General features: G+C 35.8%; 1 protein-coding gene across 3 annotated transcripts; it reads right to left on the minus strand.

Moving 5' to 3' along the window:
- Positions 1-350: 350 nt before the first annotated feature.
- LOC121411159 lies at positions 351-21,950 on the minus strand. 3 transcript variants are annotated; one of them, XM_041603705.1, is made up of 11 exons: positions 21,415-21,949; positions 14,546-14,696; positions 13,936-14,208; positions 11,680-11,775; positions 10,358-10,488; positions 9,344-9,429; positions 7,615-7,771; positions 6,803-6,904; positions 5,145-5,303; positions 4,428-4,523; positions 351-1,289 (listed from the first exon to the last, which is right to left on the minus strand). In XM_041603705.1, exons 1-11 carry the CDS (start codon positions 21,703-21,705, stop codon positions 1,179-1,181), a joined length of 1,653 nt encoding a protein of 550 aa, XP_041459639.1. In that variant the 5' UTR covers positions 21,706-21,949; the 3' UTR covers positions 351-1,178. The 3 variants fall into 3 exon arrangements, with proteins under 3 accessions (XP_041459639.1, XP_041459641.1, XP_041459640.1); XM_041603706.1 differs by lacking the exon at positions 351-1,289 and adding an exon at positions 3,482-4,030 and having other exon boundaries at positions 21,415-21,948; XM_041603707.1 differs by lacking the exons at positions 7,615-7,771; positions 9,344-9,429 and having other exon boundaries at positions 21,415-21,950.
- Between the last annotated feature and the right edge of the window lie 1,011 nt (positions 21,951-22,961).

Raw genomic sequence — 22,961 nt, forward strand, 5'->3', positions numbered from 1 at the left:
CCCTCTCTCTCTCTGATATTGGCGGACTCATTACTCCATACACAATTATATTTCAGTGTCGAACATCACTTTTTGTTAACATAGTGAATAAGTTTCCAAATAGGTTATAGGCATAGATGTATACCAAATGTTTTCTTCTTATTAGAAATGCATCATATATATATATATATATATATATATATATATATATATATATATATATATATATATATATGTATATATATATATATATGTGAATTGAATAAACACAAGATAGAGACATCTCTAAAATCGTAAGAATAAAAGGTAGCGATAAGAAAATCAATAATTGTGATATCAATGTAAAAATAAATCAGTCATTACAAAAGGTATAATTTCATAAGTTGAATAATATTAAAGTCATTGCACTTTAAGAGAGAATGGCCTTGAATAAAATAAGAAAGCAAAGTGATTTAAATTTCAATTTCATTTCAATTTTGTACATTTCCAGTAAAGTTAAAATACACCTATCTGCAAAAATGTCGCGCGAAGCGCTAAAGTTCACGAGTTAAAATATAACACAATTAGGTAATCCACAGAATTTTGTATAATATAACCTATCAGTCATAAGTTGAAAGTTTACATTGCATACGTGTGGATCACGGCCAGTTTATTCGCGGACAAAAGAAATTGAGTAAAGATTCTAACTCTAAGTAACTATTGGATTGGTTGTAAGGCAAGCAAGTATGTTATCCAAAAGATCACAAGATAAAAAGATCATGTATTCGAATTAATTATTTAAACCAATAAAATGTATAGCCTCATATTCAAGCTTTAATGGATTTTTAAACCTGAATGTGATTTTCGTAATCCATTTAAAATATATTTGAATGTTGATTTTTTTAAAGGAATTTCATAAAGAAATTCTAAATTGGTTTTCTTATTCATCTTTGAAGTAAGATTAGGTTTCCATAGATTTGACGTTTTGAAATCGACACTTATTTCTTAAATGACTTAATGCTATTTCACATCAAATACTTGGGTCATAACAACGCCCATAACCGACAGTATGATATTCATGTCATCGACTCCTTTTTTCAAACTATATTTCTCTTCCTTCAGCAGTCATCTAGTTCTTTTTTATAAGCTTGCGTGTGGTTGCTCTTCTGAACTTGATCGTTGGTATCAGAAATGATACGAGCTGGCGCGCCGGATTCCACTTACTTGACACTGACAGCACTCAGTCGCACAGGGTGTCGGTGGCATTTATGGTTGTTACAATATATGGTAGATGCACAGGCGGATCCAGGGGGCGAGGGGCCCGGGCCCCCCTATTTGCGGGGGAAAAGGGGAAAGGAAAGGAAAGAAAAGAAAAGAAAAGAAAAGAAAAGAAAAGAAAAAGAGAGGAGAAAAAAATAAGAAGAGAAAGACGAGTAAATAAAAAAAATCTCAAAATGAGGGGAAGACCTGGAAAATAAAACGAATCTTAGTTTCATGTCACTATATAAAACTTTCGCTCGAGCTTCGCGCTCGCATTGCCTGTAAGGTGATTTACATAACTTGCTCAACATTGAGCTTACATACCAAGTTTGGAAGTTAATATACAAAACACATTTCACCTCGGACATCGAATTTTCATTATTTTGTGTGATTTACAAATTGATTTTTATTAAGTGCTCTGTAAAAAATGTCAGTTTTATGGTCTGAATATTTTTTTTGCTCTCGCTGCGCGCTCGCTAATTTTTATTTATAAGGTACTTATTATTTTCATGTATTCCATAAGGTTTTCAAAATATCTCTTTTCTGGTCTGATTGTCATAACGCTAGCGGTGCTAGCGGTGCACCCTCGCATTTTGATTGCCTAGTTATGTATGTGTCATAATTGATTACACAACAAACTACTTAAAGTGATTGGTTAACATTGGTTTGACTTTTAAAAAAATCTGAGCTAGAAGGTTACACTTGTCACCTGTGTCTGTGATATGATACAAAAATGAAGCCCAAAAAGAATTGCGTTCGAAAATAATTATTTAGTGCTTCAAAAAATGTGACCGGAAACACCATTTTAATTTCATCCCATACATTTATGTGTACTATTTAGGCGTCTATAAGACGCCTATTTACAAAATCGGGGTTTGCCTTGTAGTTTTAGCTTTTCATTCTCAATAAAGGTTGTTTTCAGGGTTTATTAGTTCTAATACATGCACTTGTCATGCTTGTACACATGTTTCATCTTGGTTTGATAATTTTTTTAATCGGCTGCTCACAAAGTTAAACAATACCTTTAAAATCCCCTTTTCATTACAGTTTATCAAAAATTTCGGCTCGCGATTTGCACTCGCGTTAATTCCGCGCCCTCATTATGCAATGATGAATAAGATATCAATTTAATAATTCAATTGCCCCCTTTGTTTCATCTCGCGCTCAGCAAGATGAATAGAAAGATAGTCATCATTTTCATATGATGACATATCCTAAGGGTGTCCCGGTCCTATGTCAAAACTAAACAAAATGATAATGATGAAAAATTTCAGCTCTTTATTAAGTGCGATCCATATCCACCTCACAATTTTCCTACAAAGTGCTTGAAATATAGAGCTGAAATCGACCCTTTTTAAGATCGGAATATCAAATATTTTATGCTCGCGCTTCGCGCTCGCTTGATTTTCATGATAAAAGATGTATTTAGAATGCCCTAGATTCTATATTAGGAATAAATCTGAATCACGCGCGTGTATCTGCTCGCGCTTTGTGCTCGCATTATTAATGTTAGGAAGATCCCTATTTCTCATCCATTTCATAAACATGAATAGAGTGTCCCGTTTTTAGGTCTAAATCTCGATTTTTTTCTGCTCGCGCTTCGCGCTCGCATCAATTGTTTAGATATATAGCTATCCTGCTCACAAATCGAATATAGTGAATAAAGTTTTTCATTCTTTAGAGTATGTAGAAATGTTAAATATTTTCAACTTGCGCTTCGCATTCGCATTATTTGATTGTTGAAATATTTCTTAACTTCTTCATGGCTAAGTGCAAGCAGGCCTTAACAGGTATTGGCCTATCTTTTCGATCAATTCAAAACGTATATACAAATTTTCTGCTGGCGCTCGCATTATTAACGTAAGGAAGATCCCCAATTACTCATCCTTCTAATTATTTACAAAACATGAATAGAGTGTCTCGTTTTTAGGTCTAAATCTCGAAATTTTCGGCTCACGCTTCGCGCTCGCATCAATAATTGTTCAGTTATAAACCTATTCTGTTTAGGTTACAAAAAGTGCAAAGAATTTCCATTCTTTGGTTAAAAGTGTCAAAAGTTTTCAGCTGGCGGCTGGTTGTTGAAAAAATGTAACATCTTCATGGCTAACTACAAGCAGTAGGTAGGTCTACCTTTTCGATCAGTTCAAAACGTGTATCAAAAATTTCTGCTCGCGCTTCGCGTTCGTAGTATAGTTGTATACACATCTTTTTCAGGATAACAAGCATTGCCTACATCTCCAAATTTTAGGAAAAAATACATGAAATTTCCCCCAAAAAAATTGCTCGCGCTTCGCACTCGAATCATATGAATAAGGATTATGATATTATATATTCATGTTGATTGAATAGAATAAAGCTGAGAACCCTAACCCTATTACGACTCTTCAAAGAAACAAACAAAAAATCATGTTCGAGCGGCCGATCGGGGAAAATATGGCTGGAAAAATTCCGCCCCCCCCCCTATTGGTGAAGGCTGGATCCGCCCCTGGGTAGATAGTTGAACGGTCATTCCATTTTGATTCTTCTTCTTCTACTTTCTTGAGAATACAAAATCAATACAATATTCTGATCTGAAACCAGACTGATCATTGTAACGTGGCCATATTTTGAAGCCCACTTTGACCATCATCAATAGCTTTCAAAGAATATATTGATTTGATCCAGTTGCATTGACCTTCGGTAGAGTTGGGTCTCGAAGACTTTGCTACATGGTCTGGATGTTTGATTCTTCAACGTTTATTCTCTCAACCTTTTGCTGCTGCTTCTTCTTCATCTGGTACCTTAGGAATGATCGGATACCCTGTCGTCCTTGCTGTCGATAGAAATATGGAGCAGACAAACAAAATGATATGTCTGATGAAGTTACGTTTCATCTCATATCTCGTTTACTACAACATGCACTATAGGTATAGATAAGGGGCCTTTGAACCCCCCCCCCCCCACACACACACACACACACACAAAGCTCCACGACAAAGGGGTAAAATGAACAAAGAAAATGAAAGTAGGAGGAAGGGGATGAAACATGATTCTATATTCCACACCAGTTTCGAGAAAATGAGGGGTGGGGCCATCTGAAAATGTTTACAAATAACTTCAAGGAAAACTTTTTCTGCGAGGACAAATAAACTGTAAGTCAAATACTATATAATGCTTTATGATTTGGTTGATAATTTCATCAATTAGTTCTAACTAAAAAAAAATCGTACCTCAATCAAAAAGTCGGTATCCTCCTGTTTCATATCAAAGTCCATTGATTTGATATATGCTGTATTAATCATCACGGTTCGCTCATTGTCACCACCCTATTAAAATAAATATAAACAATCTAATCAGGAAGTATTTAATATTTAATGTAACACATTATGTGGTCGAATTGACAAACAAAACAATATTACAAGGAAACAGGAAAGGAAGAGCGAGATAACAAAGAAAAGAAGCTCTAATTAGATAATATTCAGAAGAAAAAGAATATACCAAATAATAACATTTTGAATCGCAGTCAAGACAAGAAAATACCAATAATTTTCAAAAAAATTGACGTTGTTTTAAGTTGCAACATTTTGTAATGTTGTAATGAGAACTATTGATAAAGACTTGTAATGTATAAAAAGTATATACGCTGATTTATAGAAAAAGAAAACAAGTTTTAAAAAATTGTCAAATAAAAGTCATGAAAAAAAATTGACAAAATAAACAAGACATGCTTATGAATTATGAGTTCTCAATACACGATATTCCATATAAAGGAATCTTAATCTGGAAGGTATATTAGATGATGTTGTAAATACCTCAGATTCAGTTTGACACAAATACTACTGAAAAATATTTTTAAAGCAGGTATATATATATATATATATATATATATATATATATATATATATATAATATATATATATATATATATATAATAATAATAACAATACCTCCAAAAATGCTCTTTTCACATTCATTAGGAGCGTCCGGAACACACAATCGACAATGTTTGATGCCTTGCTGATTTTGGTCCAACCTGCTCCAATGATTTGACTTTCTATACCAGCACCACGACTTTCAGCCATCATCATCATCTCATGAAAGTCAATCTAAAGAAAGAGATAATTCGGTATGAAGCATGCACGTGGGTCGCTTCACAAATCTGTTCTTAAACTTACACATAACTTTACAAACAACTGGAACAGGGCCCCGTTTCGTAAAGGATTTTTATACTAGCAAATGCAGTTTCTGTAGCAAATTTACCATCAGCCAATCATATTGAAGGATTTCAGTAGCTTTTAACTGTTATTGCAAATTTGTTAATATGAAAAGTTTTATAAAACGGACCGGAGGTAATGGGATGTTTTGGTTGCTAAATCAGATTCGCTATCATTTTTATTGCATCATCTCGAGTTTTAATTGAAACTTTTGTTGCTGACTTGCAAACGATTACCAATTACCCCCTCCCCCCCAAAAAAATGATAATAATAATAATTAAATGAATAAATAACAAAAACTACCATTAAAATTTCATATAAAGGTTGTTAGATATTTGGTTCCACACCATGGAAAATATGGGATGATCGCAGGAACATGCTCTTGGGCCCGTCGCAGAAAGGGTTGCGGAGTCTGTCTCGAATGCGCGTTTTTTTATATATTATGGTTGAAAGTCATGCATACTGCTATGGTACGCATTTGATTGCATCCCTTTGTGCAACGTGTCCGTTCTTTAAATCAATCGTAAGAGCTTTCTGGAACGAAAGAAGTCTCAGCAACATGTGTTTTCTCAAAGTTGTTCGTAGAGACCCCCTCTCGAAAAAAAAATTGTGTGTGGGGGGATCCCACCACACACACAAAATTTTTTCATATTTTAACAAATAGACAAAAATCCATACATTATTTTGATAATAAATGATAAACTTGTCCAATAGTTTATTATTAATTGACAGATATCGTCCATGCACTCGTCGTTTCGCCTTATAGCCATTTACTCCTAATATAAAGATAAAGACGAAAACGCGGTATATAATGATGGCAGTGGAGAAAATTATTTGGGATGCTTGGGGTGATGATGATGATGATGATGATGATCATGATTATGATGATGAAGGTGATGATGATGATGGTAGTGGTGTTGGTTGTGATGTATGATGGTGATGGTGTTGATGTCGACACATGTGATTATGGTAGAGACAAGGAGAACGATGATTGTGAATATGATTGAGAGGACAATGACGACGACGATGATGATGATGACGACGACGACGACGACAACGACGATGATGATGATGATGATGATAAAGATTATGTTGCCTGTGGTGTTGATTATGTTTACAGGAGTAACGATTATCATGATCATGATTAAGATGAAGATAATGACTGGTGACGATGATGGTTATGGTTATGTTGGTGGCGACGACGATGACAACGACAAAAATTATATAAGTGACAGTGAATGTGATGATGAAGACGGTGATGATTATGATGGTGGTGAGGAGGAGGATTATTATTATTGTATTATTATGATATTGTGATGATGATAATGATGATGATGATGATGGTGATGATGGCGATGATGATGCATATCTATTTTCATATTTTATTTTACCTCTCCATCACCGCTGATATCCAAAGCAGAGAATATTTCACTTGGTGATGTTAGATGACTTCCAAACAAAGCTCTGCGGTGGGCCGTGGTGAACTCATCCGTCTGTAACACACGTAACACAACAAAGTAGTTCTAATTTTCTTAGTTGTTACTCTTGTACAGAATAATACACTTGTAGAAACACATATTATGTATTATCAAAGATGAATTAGTATCAAAATAATCATTTACACGATTAGCTGAATCTTTGTTATTGAGGATTTGGTTCTGAACCGTCCAAATATGGTTGTCATTTCGGTACAAAAGGGAGGTGGATAGTACCCACTTTTTGAAAATCATATTTTGTAAAACATAAAAATTCAATGTCTTGGCGCGGCTAGCTCTTCTTGTAGACCGATTTAACGTTCATTAGACGTTTCTTTGCGATGGAGACAGGGGTGGTGTGAAATCGGCTTCTTATTGGACAAGCGCTAGAGGCATGTCCTTTTCAGTAACATTCTGGCGCCTGTGAGTTCTTTGGTTTGTTCATCACATCATTATTTTCAAATAATTCATATCGTGTTGATGAATGGCATTGGATACAGCACTTGTTGCAATGTTAGGCAAACACTTCAGCTTTTTATCTCAGAAAAACCTGGCAATTAAAATATCTATGGGTGAAATTTGAATAAGCCAGTGAGGCGGAGGGAAAGTATAAAAATCATTCCGAATACATTATACGTAATTATGTATTCATAAGAGAAGGACATTATGTTAACAACCCTGATGCGAAATTTTTTGATACAACATCGTCACCATTGTCATGTACCTACTTTTGTAAGAGCTTGCTCAAATTCACTCCTGTTGATTGTATCATTGCCGTCTAAGTTGTGCTCATTGAGAACTCTAAGAAACTTGGACATCGCCTCTGTTACCACCGTGTGTCGCTGGATATCGTATTCTCGCTTGCTGATCACTTTCTTGTATTCCCTAAGTATACAGTGCGTATCAAAAAAAAAATTCACTTAGAAAAAATCCTGTAAAATTTTGTAATATCCTGAAGATTTTCCCACATTTCAATATTGGTAAAGATCCATTCAAACAAATTACGAAGTTATTGAAAAATGATTTGCGCAGAACTTTGAAATAGTTATATGCGAATAAAAATGGACCTTAATCATGAAGAACACGTGAAATTTAGCCAATAAAATTGATTTGAAGATATTTTTTTACCCTTTTTTTTAACTTGTTTCCTTGCCCAAAACACTTCGAAGAGTGCATTGCGCCCCACCCCACTCCCCCACACACCGAGGCCATCGGGATGAGATTTGCTTTACACCGAGCTTTGATTTACATGAAATGGCTTAGGCTTGATTTTCATTTCGTTAATCATTGTCAAACTTGGAAAAAGTGTGGAGAAACAAGTACTAAATGAAAAATGAAATGTAAACACACTTTAAATGATAAGAACTTAGTGAAAAAATGCTGCTGTCTGATATAAACTTTTTCTCAGATTCATTCATGTCCTCAGATGAGCTGGCATAAAAAGGGGAAGGGTTGTGCTTACTTAGTTTTGAAATTTAAATTTGGGTGCAAAATTGTTACAAAATGCTTGAATGTATCAATTCATTACAATTGACAAAACGTGCATGGGAAATGTATGGGAAATGTTTCGCAGGGTAAGTTTAATTCCGCCCTTTCCCCTTGACACAGCGTGAAAACGAGCATTTCTGCGCAAACAGATTTCTCCGAGCTTTACAAAAATGGACAGTGCTCACTCAAGTGTAACATTCTGTCAAAACTTTTACTTTCATAGGATAGATGAGACCCAAACCCAAGATTATGTGTGAAAAAAATACCCACCTGTTGTATATTATTTAATTCCCAGGGCTTTTTCAAAGTGTAAACTTTTTTTGATACGCACTGTAGAATAATGGTTTATAAATAGTATTAGGCATAGTTCCGCCATGGAGCTGTTAATAGCTCTATGGTTCCGCAGAGGGCCGATGCAGAATGAAGGCACACCGCTCCATTTTCTTGCCCCAAATGGCACTATACCTGTACCTCATTTTGTCTCTAATGACATAGGCATGTTTCGTCGGCTTGCCAGGTTTTGGGGGAGGTGATTTGTGAGAGATGACTTGACATTTTAGTTATATGATTAATGATCTGAATGAATTACAATAATAAGATTAATGTAATGAAAATGAATACGGCCAGACACATATACTCTGTTGATTTTTGCTCTTTGAGGTCATTGACATGTCGATTACCTATTTGATTATTGACTGTGTTTTTCTAATGATGATATAATAACGCTGATAATAATAAGCAAAGTTCATCTAAACATGGACTAAAAAGACCCCAAAAAGGAGAAAAGGAAAGAGTTAAATATTATATTAGTTTCTGAATATCAAATCTGTTTAACAAATGTATTTTGTATTAGATATGTCGAATTCTTGTGCTATCTGCCATATCTGCCCCTTCAGATTTTTTGGCTCATAATGCTACTGCCAGCAGCACAATAAGCCAAAAATCCATGCTCGTAGTTTGAACACCCACCTTCCCAAGTCAGTATCTGGTATAAATGATGGGCGAGCAATCAGGTCTGGGTTCGCAGATAACACGTGTTGATCATAGTCACTGAACTATAAAAACAAAACAAAACAATGATTATCAATCATTAAGATAGATTTTTTGAGAGGGGGGCTGTCTTCCGAATTCTACTCTCCGTGTGTTCCTTTCGCAATGTTCGCAGTAACGTAATTTCACTTTTTGCAAAAAACTAAACCTGATGGAAGCACAATATACATGTAGGTCTACAAGTCATGTTCTACCTTGTCATACAACCCTCGTTATGAATTCCATAACATAATGAACGGTTACAAATAATTATACAAATCATCATCAGCAAACTAATTTCTGGGGCCCTTTTTATTGGAAGTAAGTAATTTGCTCTGTCAAAATATTTTTTGGGGCCTGCAAGTTACATTCAAGCTTTCTGAGCCTAATTTTCTACAAGCTCTGCTTTTCATTTAGGCTCCTCACTTTTATGACATTCTTTTGTTTAAATACGAATTTTAAATAGTTAATCTGATCTTGATACACTATGTTTATTAACACATTTGTTTTTCTGTCATTTGTTTTAAAAGCGGACTGAATAAATTCAATTCAGTTCAATTCGTGCAGGAGCTGAAAGAACCAGAACCAGGAATTTCTTGAGTGGAGTTAAGCTTGGGAAACTGGTGCTGGTTTCCCCTTGTATCAAATTACTAATGTGTAGGAGACAGATGAATAAATAAATAGACAAATGAATAGATTAATAAAAAGGAATTAAAAAATAATAACAAAAATGACAATAATGATAATGATAGCAATGATAAGAATAATAGTAACAACAACAATAATAATAATAATAATGATAATGATAATAATAATAATGATAATATAATGAAAATGAAATTAATAATCACCAAGACATTAACAATTTTTAACTGAAACTAACTATATAAGGAGAAAAAAAGTCAGTTGGTTAATTTATTGCGCCTCTTCAATTCTGGAGTCCGATCAACTTACAATGATGAGTCCAATTGTCTTCTCGTTGAATGTACCAAATCTTTCCTTCTTCATCATGAGTTTACCAACATCTGTGAGAGGTTGCATCCTCTTCAGGAATGTGTCTTCTGGTTTCATCGATAACCACCACCCTAATGGATCATCGTCAAATAAAAAGGGGATATGAATGATCTCGTACCGATATAGGATGAGGGTCTGATATAATAATGGACACTGAATTTAACAGATATATAAACATAATACTTTTGGGCGAGGTTTTCTCAACATACAGCCAAAGAAGGGGGGTCACTGAAAAATTAAGATGCTTTGCTTACAAAAATTTGTCAAGCTCCCCAAAAATAACAAATAAAAAAGATTATACGTTTTTTTTTTTATTTGTCATATTCAATTCCAATTGAATGTAATTTTGGTTTTTAAAAGTGTGACCCAAAATTTTATTTCCACTCCAAAATAGCAGGATGTTGGTAAAAAAAGATAATAATGATTAAAAAAAAGATTTTCGATACCAAAGGAAGAAGGTTTGGGTATTTAGCAGACGTTCACAATTTCCAAATTCCAGGGAATGTTATGCACCTCCAGGCATTAGTACCCCGCTTATCCCATTGCAGATAGCACAAATAATTACATGAACTATGAAGGTTTATGTCAGTTATATCGTCTTAGAAGACTTTCAATAATTTATCAAATATTGTTTTCTAAATTCTTTATATTGCCATCTTGATCAGACATACTGGGTATTTTACACGTTGACTCCTGGAAACTGATAGGCCCTCATGTATAAGATAGGCCTATCAGCGTCATGTATATACAAGACAATGCTAAAATTGCATGCACCCTCCAGTCTAATATGACGGAACGGTAAATAAAGCCCCTTTACAGTTTTCTCATTTTTCTGTTGTTGGAGGGTTGTTCATCAGACTAGACTTTCCAGTCTTGATTATTTTCTCTTATTTTTTCTTCCTATTTTCCCCTAAAGCCTTCATTTTCCCCCTTTTTACGCCCTTTGGAAATCAGAGCCCAAGGATAATGTCCATGCCCCCCCCCTCCCAATACCAAATGAACTGCGTAACCAATCATTTCTATCAACTCGATAATCTGTAACAAATAATAAACATTTTCAGTGATTTTGGGGCTGTATCTATTCACAATGCATATTGTTATTTTAGGATACCCTCGGGCAAACTTTGTCGAGAAAATAATTTTAAAAACTACAAATGATGCGTGATCCTAAAGTCAAGCAGTGTCCACCATAATAACTAAGAACATATTTCAAATTTTGAACGTTTATATTATATAAACATTTGTAAATTCGTTATGCATACCATCAAAGCAGTGTACGGGATAGTTACAAATTAATCCGCCGTCGATATACAGATCAGTTCGGTCACCGGTAACTTTCTGAAATGGGTAAAACACTCCTAATGAAAAGGAATAATGGTGATAAGAAAATCAATAATCAAGAAATGCCAATGATAATTCAGTTTTTCATTTTTTATTATTCATTACTGTATAGTGTGTGTTCGATTTAAATGGGGTTTTTTCTAAAACTCGACCAATTTCTAAAATGGAAATAGCATTTCGCATTTAATAAATATGTATTGATATCATTTTGATAAATTTTGGATGATTTCGAAATGCTTTTCCAGCTTCGAAATATTTGTAGTGGGTCAGTATAGAACCCTACCCCTCCAGAGCTGAGTAAGGATGTGAATTGCGACTTTGTGAGCCTATAGTCTGATAGTGTATGTTGGCTCAATGGCAGAGTGCTCTCCTTTTGAACGGGGGAGGGGGCAGTGGTTCGATCCTCGGTCGAGCCATTGAAGAATAGAAGTAAAATATTATGTCATACAAGGCCTGCTGGTAGAGCATGTTTATAACCTGAGTCGAGTGGATCCAGGATTTTCCAAAAGGAGGCACATTTCCCGTGGAAAAATGTTACAAGCAAAAAAAAGTGTTCACTTTCAAATGGGGCACACTTCTGTTTTAACGGCATTTTTACATTACAAATTTTAATTGTGCCTCTCAAAAGGGGGGGGCATGGACCAGTTTGCCCCCCCCCCACCCTGGATCCGCCAGTGACATGAGTGGCCTCCCTTGACGAATAAGATGTTTTCATTTTCATCATCATTACCATTATCATTATTTTACACATATCATCATCATCATAATAATGATAGTATTAATGATTTTTTTTTCTTTATTTCATATTGTTAAAATTGCCATAAAGTTATCATCATCATAATAACGCTCTATCAAGCCAGGGTGCCACTCCAGTTAAGAAACTGCACTACTGCATAGCAAGATATTATTACCTTTTTCTAATCAAAATGCCAAGCGTCTATAAAGAAGCCAGAAGGCTCCATTTTCTATAAGTCTTTGGTATGACCAGTAATAGGTCCATGGTATGACTCGGCCGAGGATCAAACCCACGACCTCCCGTTTATGAGGCGGGCGCTCTACCACTGAGCTCAGTTATGATTATCATGGTTATTAGATTCAGATTCAGATATCTTTATTTTCCAATTGCAATCGAGTACATATGGGAATTCAATTTGTCCGCACAAAATAAGTTAGAATATCACATAATATAAACAAAAGATTACACGACACATATAGTAAACATTATACCCGCATTATACAAATTAACAAGCAAAGATGTATTAAAGCCTGTGTATAGCTTTGGTAAAAGGTCAATAATGTGATTGATAATCGAATATCATCTAATATGACAGTCTTACTGAAGCGTAGAGACCGTTAGATATTTTTCCAACTGCACTTCTCTGAGAAAATTTTAAATATTCAAATCTTGGATATATAGCGCCCTCTCTCGGCGATGCTTGTTTTAAATTTAAAAAGGGGCATTCAAGCACTTATCTTATAAATTTAGTGATTAGATATCCAAAAGTTACAGACAAAGAACATATCTTGAAAGTTTCAGCCCATTCCATGATTTGGAATAGGATTTAATTGAAAGACAAAAACACACGGATATTTTAATTTGATCGGGTGACCCGATCAAGGACCCGATCAAGTTAAATTTCCATGTAAAATCGCAAAATTTATCCTGTAAAAAACATTTTCATTTCATATCCTCCATATTTTAACTGTTATAGGGCATATCCATTCATATTAGCTAGCAATGAATTGGAATAGTGATAGGTGCATTTTGGTGGATTTACCAAAACTATACACAAGCTTTAAGATAAAGGCAGGAGGGGGGGTAACATAATTTCAAGTATGGCTATTAAATGCACGGATTGAAACTGGAACGAAAGAATTTACAAAGCGTGAGGTTCTGCCCGGAAGGGATCTCAGACGTTTGCCTGACCTCATTAAATTATAATAGGGCACGGTTCTCATTGGCTTTTTCAAAGACTCTACCTTCAATCTCGTCTACAAAGCACCCTTTTTCTTTTGTTATTTTAGAGGCTTGCTTTTCAATTGTTTCTAGTATATCTATGTCCTCTTTCCTTTACTTGCATGTATCCAAACGATTGAATTAATAAGAAGTGATATCATTATTATTATCATCATCATCATCAACAACAACATCAACAGCTTTGTCGCCATCATTTCACCTGGCAGTGACGTGGACATCCTAAGCGCTGCTCTGATTGGTAGGTTTGGTGTAGTTTTCACATGGCAGTATTCTTCCATCTTCAGACTCAGATTTGTGACCACGATGCAAAGCTCATTTCCAACCTTCTCATACAGGTCTCTGAAAGTAGCATCCGGGTTACCTAGCTTGTTCTCTATGAACCTTCCAAACCATTCATAAGAGACCTTACCGGGATGCCATCCGAAGTAGCGAATGGTGTTTGGGACGAGACTGCAGCTACCGCATCCAGCATCTACAAAACAAAAGTGTGATGTATATGGAAAAAATTTCATAAAGAAGTAACCATTCAAGACCTCAAGAAAACAACAAAGAAACACGTAAATAAGACACCAAGTGTACAAGAGTGAGTTATTCCTTACAGAGAACAAAATGCTGTAAGTAGCAATTATGAATGATAACATTGTAATAAATATATAAGATACCATTATACTAAATACGTGAAGTGGAAATATGAATTATAAAGTAATATCTTTAAGTCTCCAATGCACCTAATAGAGGAACCCAAATAATATTTTAATGATAATAATAACCTTTAATAATATGAATCAAACAAAGAGTGAGAATCGCACCTAGAAATTGCGGTATTTTAGGGGCAGATTTTAATTCTTCTAGAACAGAGTCTGCGCTGTGTCCCATCGATATCAGACATGCTGTAACAGCTCCTATGCTGGCTCCACCGAAACGACGCAGTTTCTTCAAGTGTCCCAACCGATCCAGTTCCTAAATAATGTTGGTATTCAAAAATTCAAATAATATCAAGTGAGTGATATATTCAAGTGTGTGCAAACAAAGCTAGCATTATTTTTTCTTTATTCGCATGATTATTCAGGATCAAAATGTATCAATGATCATGTAGATTTACGTGATCATTTGGTGTAATTGCCTTATATAATTTGTTTTTTGTTTTATGTGTATTTTTTGGCTTATTTGTTTGTATATCTTGGGAACGCTTCACATACAATCTCAATTTTGTTAACATGTATATGCATGTAAATGGTTCACAGTGTCGATTGAATTTCTCCCTGACGCCCAGCCACGTTATATGCCATGTATAAAGCCACCGATGTAATGAAACCACCAACATGACCAATGGATTAAGATTAAACACATTGCCTAGCATTCTGATGTCCGGTTTAACTTAGGCAATGGTCAAACTCTCTGCTATACTTATCTTGTTAACATTGCATTTTTCTCACATTTACTTTATTTTAATGTTAAAGAAAAATAATACAGTTATATTATTCCCATATAGATCTGAGTAACGGATGAACTGGTGAGATTTGTGTCATGGTTGGCAGCCGCTAATATTTGCTGGAATTCCTCAAGGTAGTGTTATCGGCCCTGCTCTCTTTATCATCTTCATAAATGATCTTCCAGATGTGATTTCTAAGAACTCTGTAGTAAAATTATTTGCAGATGACACAAAACTGTTATTATGCACCCTGTCGTGACGAAATTGATAACGTAAGCCTACAAGAAGATTTGTTCAATCTTTCGTCATGGGCAGCTAGGAGACTGGCAGTTAACATTCAACCAGAAGAAATGCAAAGTGATGTACATTGGAAGAAAAAATCCAGGCATAAGCTACCTATCAGTACCAGATGACACAGCGGAAATTCCAAAAGTGACAGAGGAAAACGATTTTGGAGTAACTTTTGTTAACAACTTGCAATTTCTAAAGATGTGATCAAAGTTTGTGCCAAAGTTAACCACCTGTTAGGACTTATCAAAAGAACTTTCTCTTTCATACGACCATCTTTGGAATACTGCAGGAGTGAATGGCACCCCTATCTTAAGAAAGACAATCATAAAACTGGAAAAGATCCAGCGTAGAGAAACCAATACCCTTTTTAGACAGGCTAAAATTTCCTTAACCCCGTACTATTGGTGGGGCTAAATGGCAATTTAGCCCCACCTATAGTACGGGGTTAAGCTTAGCCCACTTTCGTTTTACACAGCGTTTTGCAAAGTGGGCTAACCCCACCTATAGTACGGGATTATTTGGCCCTGCAAAAAAGCAGGGTTATCCCACCAATTGCGGTGCTAAGAGCAATAGTACGGGGTTAAGATCGCATGTGTAAAACGAAAGTGGGCTAAGCTTAACCCCGTACTGTAGGTGGGGCTAAATGGCAATTTGGCCCCACCTATAGTACGGGGTTAAGGAAATTGTAGCGTGTGTAAAAAGTGTACGAGTGAAGCACTTGTACTACGAATGATCGACAAAAACCACTAGTCCGGGGTTAGCGAGTTTCGTGTGTAAAAAGCAAGCATTCCTTATCCGGGGTTAGCAATAACAATTTGGCATGTGTGAAAAGGAAAAAAAATAGTACGGGGTTAAGGATAGTACGGGGTTACCGATAGTCCGGGGTTAAGAAAATCCTGTGTAAAAAGGGCACAAGCTGATTCCTAAACTAAAGAACTTGAGCTACACGACTGAAGAAATGAAATCTACCAACGTTATCCTACGGGAGAAATAGAACTGATATGATCCAAACGTTTAAGATTATTCAGGGCATAGATGATTTGGGACTGTACAAACTTCAAACTTGACACTCAACCTTGGACAAGAGGTCATTCTCGAAAACTAATCAAGTTAAGAGCACACTCAGGCAATTGGGACTTCTCGCAACTAGAAATCAACCTATATGGATTGATTTCTCTATACTGAGGTTGTAAATAGTAACAGTATAAATGCATTCAAATCAAATCTAGAGAAGGCCTGGAAAACCAAGTTTAATCGTTTTGACCCCGACACAGAATTCTCATAACTCGTCCTAACCCACACATACATTGTAAAATTGCTGAGTTCAACTGAGGACAAGTTCAAAGAAGACGAAGAGGGGCAAATAAATCTTGTATACTTTATGCCCAACATCAAGGTAAATCAAGGTTAATATTAGACCGGAGTTCAAATAAAACCGAGTTCAGAATACTGGCCCATAAGATTGTCCCCAAAATCGATAACTTTTCACTTCTTTCAATGTGATGAAAAAGGAAACTGAGAGCGCAGTAGACACGGTAGAAGTTTCTCGTGATTTTGAACTTAAAGGCAAGTCGACATCTTCCCGAAAATCACAACAGCTTTCAATATTTTTTTTTTCAAATTCATGAGTATCTTACTATACACCACTGGCGTAAATCCGTGTTGATGGGTGGGGGATGACTGAAGTATTTTGGCATTTTTTTTTGCAATCATGTTTTTAGATATGCAAGGAATTGTCATTGATATGTCCACAGTGGCGTACCGTGGGTCACGGCATGCATGGGGGGACACCAGCAAAATTTTTGAATCACTGAGAGAGTGCGCTTAGTTGCCAGTTATTCTGACCTAATAGAGACCTAATTAGAGACAGCTAAAAGAAGGGACATTCTAAGGACTGATTTTAGGAATTCATGAAGAGCAGATATCTCACCAATCACAGACAGGAAATGTTTCGTATATACGAAGACCTTAAGATGGGGCTTGAGTCATGAAAAAGAAACATATGTCACTACATAGAACGATGATAACTCAAGTGCTAGGAAATATATTTGGTTTAAATTGACTTGAAAATGGGATGTTTTAGTACAACATAAACAGACAATGCGAGTACCAAGAACAATACAGACGTAGGCCCTGGGCAAATTATGTTTCATAACGTTGTGATAAAAATGTTTGTTATGTAATGTAACATAACATAATTATAATATAATATTATAATGAATAATATTTTCTTATTTCCCACTACGTTTCTCTTCCTTTCTCTCTCTCTTTTCTCCTTTTCCACTTTTCCCCCTTTTTTTTGGGGGGGGGGGGTCAGCCGATGGGGGGGCACGTGCCCCCATGATCCAGGGTGACCAGACGTCCCGTATTTCCCGGGATTGTCCCGTATTTTGCTTCTTTGTCCCGGCGTCCCGACAAACCCTTCCCGGGACGCCTATTTGTCCCGTATTTCAGAATATTGAACAAAATGTATTAACAAGTGACGAATTTTCATCAAAATAACCAACAGATGACGAAGCAGAGACAACAATAAAATCGATTTGCAAGTTCTACGGTGAATTTCTTGCTAACCCAATACATCGTAAACTAACTGGCCTCCTGCCATTGTGTGGCAGCCTACTAGCTAGGCATGTAGGATCTGAGCAGATTCTCTCCACCAAGGCACCAAATATGCCAAAATAATCACAAAATCGGCGGGAAATTTGTATGACTACATTATGGGTTCTCAGATTACTGATTTGGAGATGTAATCTCGGAGGAACAATTAAGTTATTGAGTTTTCATAACTAGATCTAGTTGTTTCAGCTTTCGTTTTGAGTCTTGTTGTGTATGCATGATGCCGCGATGTTTCATCTACTTTTTAAGTTAAAAAAAAATCACTTTGAAATTTTATTCATTTCTAAAACAGTATTATTTTTAATTCTAAAATTATATTTGAAAAACACCAAATATCATTATGATTTTTGTTAGATGATTGGATTTTTTTGCTTGAAGTTTGAACTTTTTTCCTCTTTCTTTCTTTTCTATCCTTCTTTCTTCATCCTTCTATCCTTCCTGCTTGCCCGTTTTTGTTCCATCTATCTTTATTTCCTATTTGTCTTTCCTGATCCTTTCTCTCTCTGTTCATTTTTCTTTCCCCCTTTTTTTTACCCGTCTTCTTTATCAAATTTCCCTTTTTATATTCTTTCTTTCTTAAAACTTTTTTTTCTCCCCCTCCCTTCCTCTCCTTTTTCTTTAAATTCTTTCTCTTCTTCCATTATGTTTTCATTCCCTCCTCACTTAAATTCTTTCTCCCTCTCTTTCCTCCTTTCTTTCATTCTTCATTTTACTTTTCCTTCTAATTCTTTCCCTTATTCTTTATCTCCCTCCCTCTCTTAATTCCTTCCTTCCCTCCTCCCTTCTTTCTCTGTTTGCTTCTTTCTTTCAAATAATGAAGGAAACATTTTTCTTTCCTTCATTCTTTCTTTCCTCCTCATTTTTCTTACTTGTTTTTCTTTCTCTCCTTTACGTTGTCTTTCACACATTGTATTCTTCTTCCATTCCTTTCTTTTTCTTTCTTTCTGTATTCAATTCAAAGAATGACGGTAACATTTTCGCTCTTTTATTCTTTCTTTTCTTCTAACTTTTTTTCTTCTTTTTTCATTTTTCCTTCATTTTCCCCTTAATCTTTTCTTTCGTCTTTTCTTTCTCTCCTTCATTCTTTCGTTCACCCACCCTTCCAATTCTTTATAATTTTTCACAGGTGTAACCAGTGGCGTAACTACGGGGGGGGGTGGCATGGGGGGGCACGTGCCCCCCTCCCCAATCGGCTGGCCCCCAACAAAAAAAGGGGAAAAAGAGAAAAAGAGGGAGAAAGTGAGAGAAACGTAGTGGGAATAGGAAAAATTATTGTTAATTATGTTATATTATATTATAATTATTTTATATTACATGAAAATAAAAAAGATATCATAACTTTATGAAACATAATTTGCTCAGGGCCTATGTCTTCATTGTTCCTGATGCTCGCATTGTCTGTTTAACGAGATATATAATCCTTTTGTACTAAAACCTCCCGTTTTCAAGTCAATATACACCAAATATATTTCCTCGCACTTCGAATTATTATTGCTTAATATCAAACATTTCACGTCCGCGCTTACGTTCGCATTAGTGGATTAGTGAGATATGTCCGCTCTTCATGAATTCCTAAAACCAGTCCCTTTTTCTGATCTGAATATAAAAAATTTCAGCTTGCGCTCGTATCATTTGGTTAGTGAAATACGCATATACTACGTGAATTCCTACAAACAAGCCTTAGAATGCCCCTCTTCAGGTGTGAATTTCCTAATTTTTAACTCGCGCTTCGCGCTCGCAATATTTGATTAGTGAGAAGTGCATGTTAATTATGATTACAATGACTACAGGTGCTTTATGTGTTTGGATGCATATAATTCTAAAAAAATCAGCAAGTGCTTAGTACTCGCATTAGATTACTATGGTGAGATATGTATACTCTTAATAGATTCCTACAATATAGTCCTTAAAGTGTCCGTTTGGGGTCAATATATACAAAAATTTCAGCTCGCGCTTTGCGCTCGCATTATGTGATCAGTAACATACATATTCGTTTAATGACACTGTCCTTAAAATGTCTCTATAGGTCAGTATACCTAGCAACTGAGCGCGCTTCGCGTGCTCACTAGGTGAGTCAAAATTTTTGCTGGTGCCCCCCCATGCCGTGACTCACGGTACACCACTGGGTGTAACATTGTGTAGCCTTCTTTGTTGATCTTTTTTTGTCGATTGTCCCGTATTTCATTTTGTGAAATCTGGTCACCCTGCCATGATCCCCCCCCCCCCCCCCCCGTAGTTACGCCATTGTATGTCCATATGGCAAATATCCCTTCAATATTATTTTTTTACCCCATGATGGTTTAATGGTTTTATTAGGGATAACATTTTAAAAAAAAATTGACGTCATAATCCCTTCCCAAAGACCCCAACATTGATCGGAAGAAACGGGGCTTCTCTTCAATGTTATAATAAGGACATAAGTATTTCGTTTTGAAATGGTGAACTGGCTCTTTATTTGCATTTCACGATTCAATGATATTGTTTTATTTGTCAAGCGGTATTTCAGGAAGAATTTTCACCAATAAAAACGATTATCTCTTGTGATTTTTTTATTTCTTTCGTAAAATGTTGGGGATGTTTGTACAGGCCATCCCCCCCCCCTCGAAAAGTGGGGGGATATATCCCCCATCCCCCCCCCCCGGATTTTCGCCAGTGCTATACACAATCTAAAATGAATTTAAGCATGTTAAAAGCATAAAGCAATGTTTTGGGCCTTTTGTGTTAAAAAGTATTTATTTCCATTCAATTAACACATTCGAAATATTATCATAGTTGATCATTATAATATAGGCACATTACAATCATGAACATTGTAGATACGTTATGTTTTACTTATTACATATCACATGGTCATATTCTTAAAATATGAAATAAGATAAAATTGTTTATGCCGAACCTGCATTGGACAGTAACAGAATCTGAATTTTTTCTTCTTTGGTTTCTTCAACCTCGTTCAATAAAATATATATTTTTTTAAGGTTCTTGCCGATTATGGTTACTTAATGTACTGGCATTATGGCTTACTAAAGTTTGATGATTGATGGGCCTGTCGCTTGAATGGCGAGCAAGCATGAATGATAAAAAGATAGCCTCTACAGCGATTGTGGTGTAAACATTTTCAATGTGAAAGAACTCCTAATAATATTTAACGTAAAGTTCCCTACGAGACGTTGCGGGATGTTCTTAAAAAGGGAGAACGGCAATTAAATCATTGATAAAAGGGCTTGCTTTTTCTGCTCATATTTAATGTCGGATGAAATATTCAGGTCACAGATCAAAATATAATCACCTAAAGAAAGTCATCGTACATTGGAATGTCTGTCAGAGTGGTAATCTTACCTTTACTGCTCCTATGTAAGCATTCCCTTGGCAACCTCCACCTTCAAACACAATGTTTTCATATGGAAATTCAACATCGTCCAAATCATCAATGTTTTCAACTTCTAGAGGGTGAAAAGCTGCTTTCTTTGGTTGAGTGATGAGAACTTCTCCAAAGTCAGTGCCATCATCAGCGTTGAAAAGTAACTTGGTGTTTTGATAAATGGGGTCTACATATCGGTGGTGTGTATTCCTTTGGTTCTTGGCAGCCAAGTTCGATTGGTTTTTCTTGCTTCCTGAAACTCCCATCATGAGACAATCAAGCAACGGTGAGTTTGTACTTCCCAAAAATAGTTCCGAGACAGGTCCTTGGTTAACCTTATGACTTGTTTTCCTGATCAACTTATAACATAAGTTTCACGTCAAGTTCTAAAATGTTCTCCAGCTGTAAACATGGTAAACGTCCTTTGATGAGGCGATTGACGACCAGACCCTTCTACCTTTTCTTTTTGCAGCTTGGTAAAATCGATCGCCTTGAATTGGATTGTTGTCGTCTTTACTTCACCCACTGGTCTTTCCTCGGGCTATTCAGATCAGTGATTTTCCTGAGTAAATCTCTGACGTTATACAATAGACATGTTAAAACGTCCCCCCCCCCCGCCATGGCCTCCTGGATAATAGCATTAAGAACAGATTAAGAATAATGTCATTCGCTCTTACATGGGAGTTTACTTAACATAAAGCGTATCCTAAGCTTGCATTAAGAAGATATGAATGAATAATGCAAATGTGAAGCTTGATCTGATGTTTTACCAAAGACAGGAACGGAACATTCTAAGCGCGCTTTTTTAATCATGATGCAGGCCGGGGGTCAAACTCCGATATCATGTGCGGTATAAGCCAACGAGAGCTGTCGAAAGAAAACCGCGGAAAACAAGCATAAGTTTTCCTTTCCCTTATCAATTTCCAAGGTTCGGAATTATATATACCATAAGATAAATATAGAGTACAACGCTATGTTATATACCGTCACGGTGCTTTCTGTATTAGATATGAACATACAGCGTTTTATCATTTTTGTCGTCGAAATAAAATTGTCAGATTTTATTGTTTATTTGAAGAAGAAAAAGAAGGAGAGATGAAGAAGGAGAAGAAAAAAGAAGAAGAAGTGGAATAGGGGAGGAAGAAGAACAAAAAAGAAGAAGGAGGAGGAGAAGGAAGATGAGGAGGGGTACGTGACTGACACAAATGAGGGGTTTAGTGGCTGCTTAGATATCTGAAAGCTGTTTTTCTGGTTTATAATTGTGTAGAGGTTTATAGCCCTTAATACTGAAGTTTTGATAGACTACAAGGACTAGATCAATAATGAGAGCGAGAAAGTTTAACGTAAGCTGCAATTTTTAAATATTTACTTGAATGTGGAAATTTCATAGGTACTCTTTTCGGGTTTCATGATTCTTTCCCTTATACCCTCTTCTTATTTTTATTTCTCTTTTTTTATCCTCTCCATTTTCTTTACTTCTTTAACCTGCATAAAGAATATTAACCAAAAGGAATTGATAGTCTAA

The sequence above is a fragment of the Lytechinus variegatus genome, chromosome 3 (genome assembly GCF_018143015.1).
Source record: "Lytechinus variegatus isolate NC3 chromosome 3, Lvar_3.0, whole genome shotgun sequence".
Lineage (NCBI taxonomy): Eukaryota > Metazoa > Echinodermata > Echinoidea > Temnopleuroida > Toxopneustidae > Lytechinus > Lytechinus variegatus.

Bases quoted from the DNA above. Each gene is read 5' to 3' on its own strand.
- LOC121411159 (XM_041603705.1), bottom strand. From the start codon at position 21,705: ATGATGGGAGTTTCAGGAAGCAAGAAAAACCAATCGAACTTGGCTGCC. The intron at 14,697-21,414 runs GTAAGATTACCA...AACATTATTTAG, and splicing joins CTTACATAGGAGCAGTAAAG to GAACTGGATCGGTTGGGACA. The intron at 9,430-10,357 runs GTAAGTTGATCG...TTGTTTTTATAG, and splicing joins AGACAATTGGACTCATCATT to TTCAGTGACTATGATCAACA.